General features: G+C 40.3%; 1 protein-coding gene across 1 annotated transcript in view; it reads left to right on the forward strand.

Annotated features, from left to right (window-relative positions):
* The first annotated feature begins 3,848 nt into the window (after nt 1–3,848).
* The window catches only part of LOC107575684 (serine/threonine-protein kinase Nek3-like), an 8,839-nt gene continuing 8,119 nt past the window's right edge, over nt 3,849–4,568 (forward strand). Inside the window, exon 1 of the mRNA XM_016262038.1 lies at nt 3,849–3,902. Coding sequence (XP_016117524.1) covers nt 3,849–3,902 — 54 coding nt within the window. The remainder of the gene's footprint in view (nt 3,903–4,568) is intronic.

Raw genomic sequence — 4,568 nt, forward strand, 5'->3', positions numbered from 1 at the left:
CCCATAAACACACAAACCAAACCCCACAAATAAATGAAATAAAATAGTATACAGGAAATTAATATTTAATAGTATTTTATGCAGATCGCATTTAATAGATTAAACATTCAAGAAAATATTTGCATTTGTTTTGTAATAGGTGTGTGCTTTTTTAAAGTGAGTTTTCATTGCATTTACACCATTTTGACCAGCAGGCGTCCAGATATGGGGTTAGTTAGGCTAATAAATAAATAGACCAATTTCAGTGTTTGCAAACAGTGATGAAGTTTTTGTTGGCGGAGCCTATCTGCTTGTCAAAAAATGCCAGTTTCAACATAGCAGTCTATGCAAGCCACGGAATAAAATAATAAAAAACATTTATTTTGAGTTTATATTTCTAAATTCTGACTTTTTTCTTTAAATTCTGAGATTATATCTCACAATTCTGGTAAGAAAAATCAACTCGTCATTTTCTCTTTTCCCCTCTGCTCAGAATCATGAGTTTATAATCCCACACTTCTGGCTTATTTTCCTCGCAATTGTTGAGTTGAATCAAGTTATAAAGTTCGAACTAGATAAACTTGCATTTGCAAGAAAAAAATAAAATGTCAAATGTTATAGGTTTAAATGGTATTTCATGTTTTAACTGTAGGGCTAATACAATATGTCCCCTACAGGGTTTGAAATTAACAACAAAATCAGCTGTGGCGGGTAACGCTGTCAAATCACTAGACAGTTTGGCGGGTTACTTTTCGTAAGTTATGTTCACTCATTAATTTCTTTGGGAAGTTCATGCAAGCCAAATCTGAGCAGGTTTAGCGCAAATACTGAACTCGTGAGACATCATGACATTATCGAGTATATTGCAAAAACCAAACAAAACACACCTAAGTTACAAAGTGCATGCATACGCGACGTGATGTAGTCTGGTTAGACTAACTTTGTGCTGTGCGCATTTAGAGTGCATTCTTTCATTGCATGATTCAGTCTGTTAATATGCATTACGAATGATCACATAATTCAAAATAAGGGGGTTGGAAAATGTATATATTTATATCAATTCATATAGTTAATATCAAACTATATGCCGTTTTAAAAAAAAAAATCAGCATGGTTACAAATGTGATATTGATTTTATACAACAGTTCAATAAACAATAAGTTAATATCAAGAGACTTACGTTTTAGACAGCATATTGGCTGTTTTTGAGCTATTTCGCCAACAGAAAACATTCCAAACACAGCGCTGTTTTGCGTCTCTGAGCAAAATCAACCGTTTAAATGATTTGGTTCATTCGCAATGACTCACTTAACAGTGACTTGCTGCCACTTACTGGCAGATTTAATTTCACATTTAAAGTATCTTTTAATTTTTAAAATAATTTAAATATCACTATTCAACATTTCATGTTTAAAATATCAAAACATTATTTATGCATTTGTAACTGCAGGTTAAAGTATCCCATGTCCCTCTAAGCTGCATTAACGTGTAAATGCGTCTAAATGCCTCTTCATATGCAACTTCTGCAAAGATTAATTTTATTGATACTGATTTAATTTGCTTAGTAACAGCCTAAATGTAGCATTGTTATAATTGCCTGATTAAATGTAAGAATTTGACTCAAATGATGATGCATACTTTTAGTAAAAATGGATTTATAAAGGTAAAAATGCCCATAAAAGGTAAAAATCAATCTAAACTTATTGGAAAAGCTTAATTTCTATCACTGCTGTGAACTGACCACACAGAATATGAAGAATATCAAAAACTTTAGGAGTCAACTGTCCACGGTATCATTAAGATATCAGCACAATAACACACTCAGCAAAATATATATATTTTTATTTTTTTTTGGCTGGTAGAAGTTATAAATGGCCGGTAACTTAAAAATTTAGAAGCCAAAATGGCTGGTGAGTAAAAAAGTTCATTTCAATCCCTGGTCCCCTATGTGAATATTATATAGACCTATTGTTTAAATCAAATTTATGCTTTAAAAGTTGGGTAATCATAGCAGGTTTCATCAACAGTTTGTCTGTTTAAACGTCTGCGTTTAGCTTCAAATGGCGTCTTTGACGGCAGTATTATATAAAAATTATTTGCATTCCGATTCTAACATCCAAAGGCACAACAATACATTTGTTCTCTTATTCCATGAATTTTACCCGTTTCCCTCCACTTGTTCCCAGTGTTTTTCTACCACCACTATACACGCGCAGCAGCAAGTGATGTAACTGTGACGTGTTCTCCAAATTGGTCTATAAATAAATAATTTAGAAGCAATTGGTTCAAAGTTCCAAAAAGCTCTCTAGTGTTCATTGTATTTTGTAGAAATTACTCTAAATCTTGGTTATAGGAGTGTTAGATAAACATGGATACACCATGCAGAAAGAAGTTGGACGAGGGGTTTCAGGAAGAGTGTTTCTGGTGACCAACTCAGATGAAGATCATTATGTGGTAAAACAGATGAATTCAAGAGATGTAAGTACAATTAAGCATTTACTAAATCAAGAATTTACTTAAGCATTGACCATACTAATTACATCTTTTTTATTAAACAAAACAAGTTATTAAAGTTGCCATTTTTCAGTTGCTATAAGAAAGTCACTTTTAAATGGAAGTTCTTCTTTTGCTAAAAAAACCCAACAACAACTACAATTGTTCCCCTCAGAGGAAGGAGCTGGACAGAGTCCAACAGGAAGTCACGATCTTGAAGAAAATAAACTGTGGATATATTGTTTCTTATGTGGAATCATTTGAAGGTGTGTTCATTTAAATATTAGAACAGAGGAAAATAATGCACCTTTATTACAACTCCGCGCTCCTTCGTCTCCTCATTCCTACACAGTAGGCACTCCGTGACAGAAGACAGGAGCAGTAAGTGTGGTGCCCCTTCTCGTTTTTGTTTCCATGTTTTGAAAGTGTTTTGTTTTCCGTCCCCCCCCCCGTGATTAAAACCGCCACGAGATTCACCGCCCTAGCCCAAAGAGATCTTCACTTCATGGAGTACGACCGGGAATTCTGTGGGCTCGCCGTTATGACGGCATTAGACGACGCCACTCTGAATTCCTTGTTCTGGATCGGGGCCAATTACCATCGCCCCGTGGACCTCCCAGACACCACTGAACTGAGCTGGAGGGAGGGGATCCTCCGATGTCTGGAGAGCGTCCGGCCCCGGACCAGAACCGCTCCGTCGTCAAGACTGCCGACCGCTCGGAACTCAAGCCCGGCCGCTGCATTCTGCTTCTCAGTCGAGGCCGCCGGTCTCTGCACTCTCAAGCCTGCCGGCCGTTCAATTGTCAAGCCCGCTGGCCAATTCCGTTCCAAGCCCTTAGCTAACAGCAGCCCGCTCCTTAACTCCAAACTAGAGAATGAGTAGGCGGAGAAAAAGACTGTTAGTTTGAGCCCATGAGTCCGCTCCAGTGTCAGCTACAGCCCCTGAGTCCGCTCTGGTGTCAGCTCCAGCGCCTGAGTCCGCTCCAGTGTTGGCTCCAGCCCCAGTGTCCGCTCCAGTATCGGCTCCAGCCCCTGAGTCCACTCCTGAAAGGGCTCCAGGTCCCACGTACAGCCCAATGAGGGCTCCAGTCCCCAAGGCAAACCCAGAGAGGGCTTCAGTTCCCACGTCCAGCCCAAGGAGGGCTCCTGTTCCCACGTCCAGCCCAAGGAGGGCTCCTGTTCCCACATCCAGCCTACGGAGGACTTCTGTTCCAATGTCAAGCCCAGGGAGGGCCACAGGGCCGATATTTTCCCCAATAATTATTTTTTGGGGGGGGGTTTATAGGGATCCGGCCGTAGAGGCCAGGCCGAGTTCCAAGGCCAGGCCCCCTGATTTCCCTGCTCCGCCAATGTGTCACTTTTCTGCCTGCTCCGCCATGGGTGCCGGAACGGGTACACCCTCCCCATTGGATGTTGTGTGGCGCGTGGACGTACCTTCGGGGAGGGGGGAGTAATGTCAGTTCTGTCTCTTGTGTTTTGCTCCCCATATGCTCCCCATGACCCAGTTTCTCCCGTGTTTTGATTATTCACTGATTTCAGGTGTGTCCCAATTAGTTCCTTGTTATTTAAGCCCTGTGTTTTCCGGAGTCATTTGTCCTGTCTTAAAACGTCTATTTCTGTGTGTGTTCCTTGGTGTCAATAAAGTCTATATTTTGCCCATGCATCTTCCGGTGATCACTGGTGATCGGTGCAGATTTTGCAGATTTTGCTCATCTCAAACGAGCCTAATATCAAGCATGTTAAATATCTGGATTCTGGACCTATCAGCCGACTTGACATCACGTGGTCAAGTCAAGTCAAGTCACCTTTATTTATATAGCACTTTTAACAATACAGATTGTGTCAAAGCAGTTTTACAGTATCAAGGTGTTGCGACGACCTACAGCCAATGAGAGAGCAAGGCATGAGTTGAGGTCAGAGGAAGAAAAACCACAGCAGCAACATGGCTTTAAAGGGGTCATATGATGCGATTTCAATTTTTCCTTTCTCTTTGGAGTGTTACAAGCTCTTGGTGCATAAAGAAGGTCTGTAAAGTTGCAAAGACTAAAGTCTCAAATCCAAAGAGATATTCTTTGTAAAAGTTCAGAGTCAGCCAC

Source organism: Sinocyclocheilus grahami, unplaced genomic scaffold, assembly GCF_001515645.1.
Source record: "Sinocyclocheilus grahami isolate Dianchi unplaced genomic scaffold, SAMN03320097.WGS_v1.1 scaffold2815.1, whole genome shotgun sequence".
Taxonomy (NCBI): domain Eukaryota; kingdom Metazoa; phylum Chordata; class Actinopteri; order Cypriniformes; family Cyprinidae; genus Sinocyclocheilus; species Sinocyclocheilus grahami.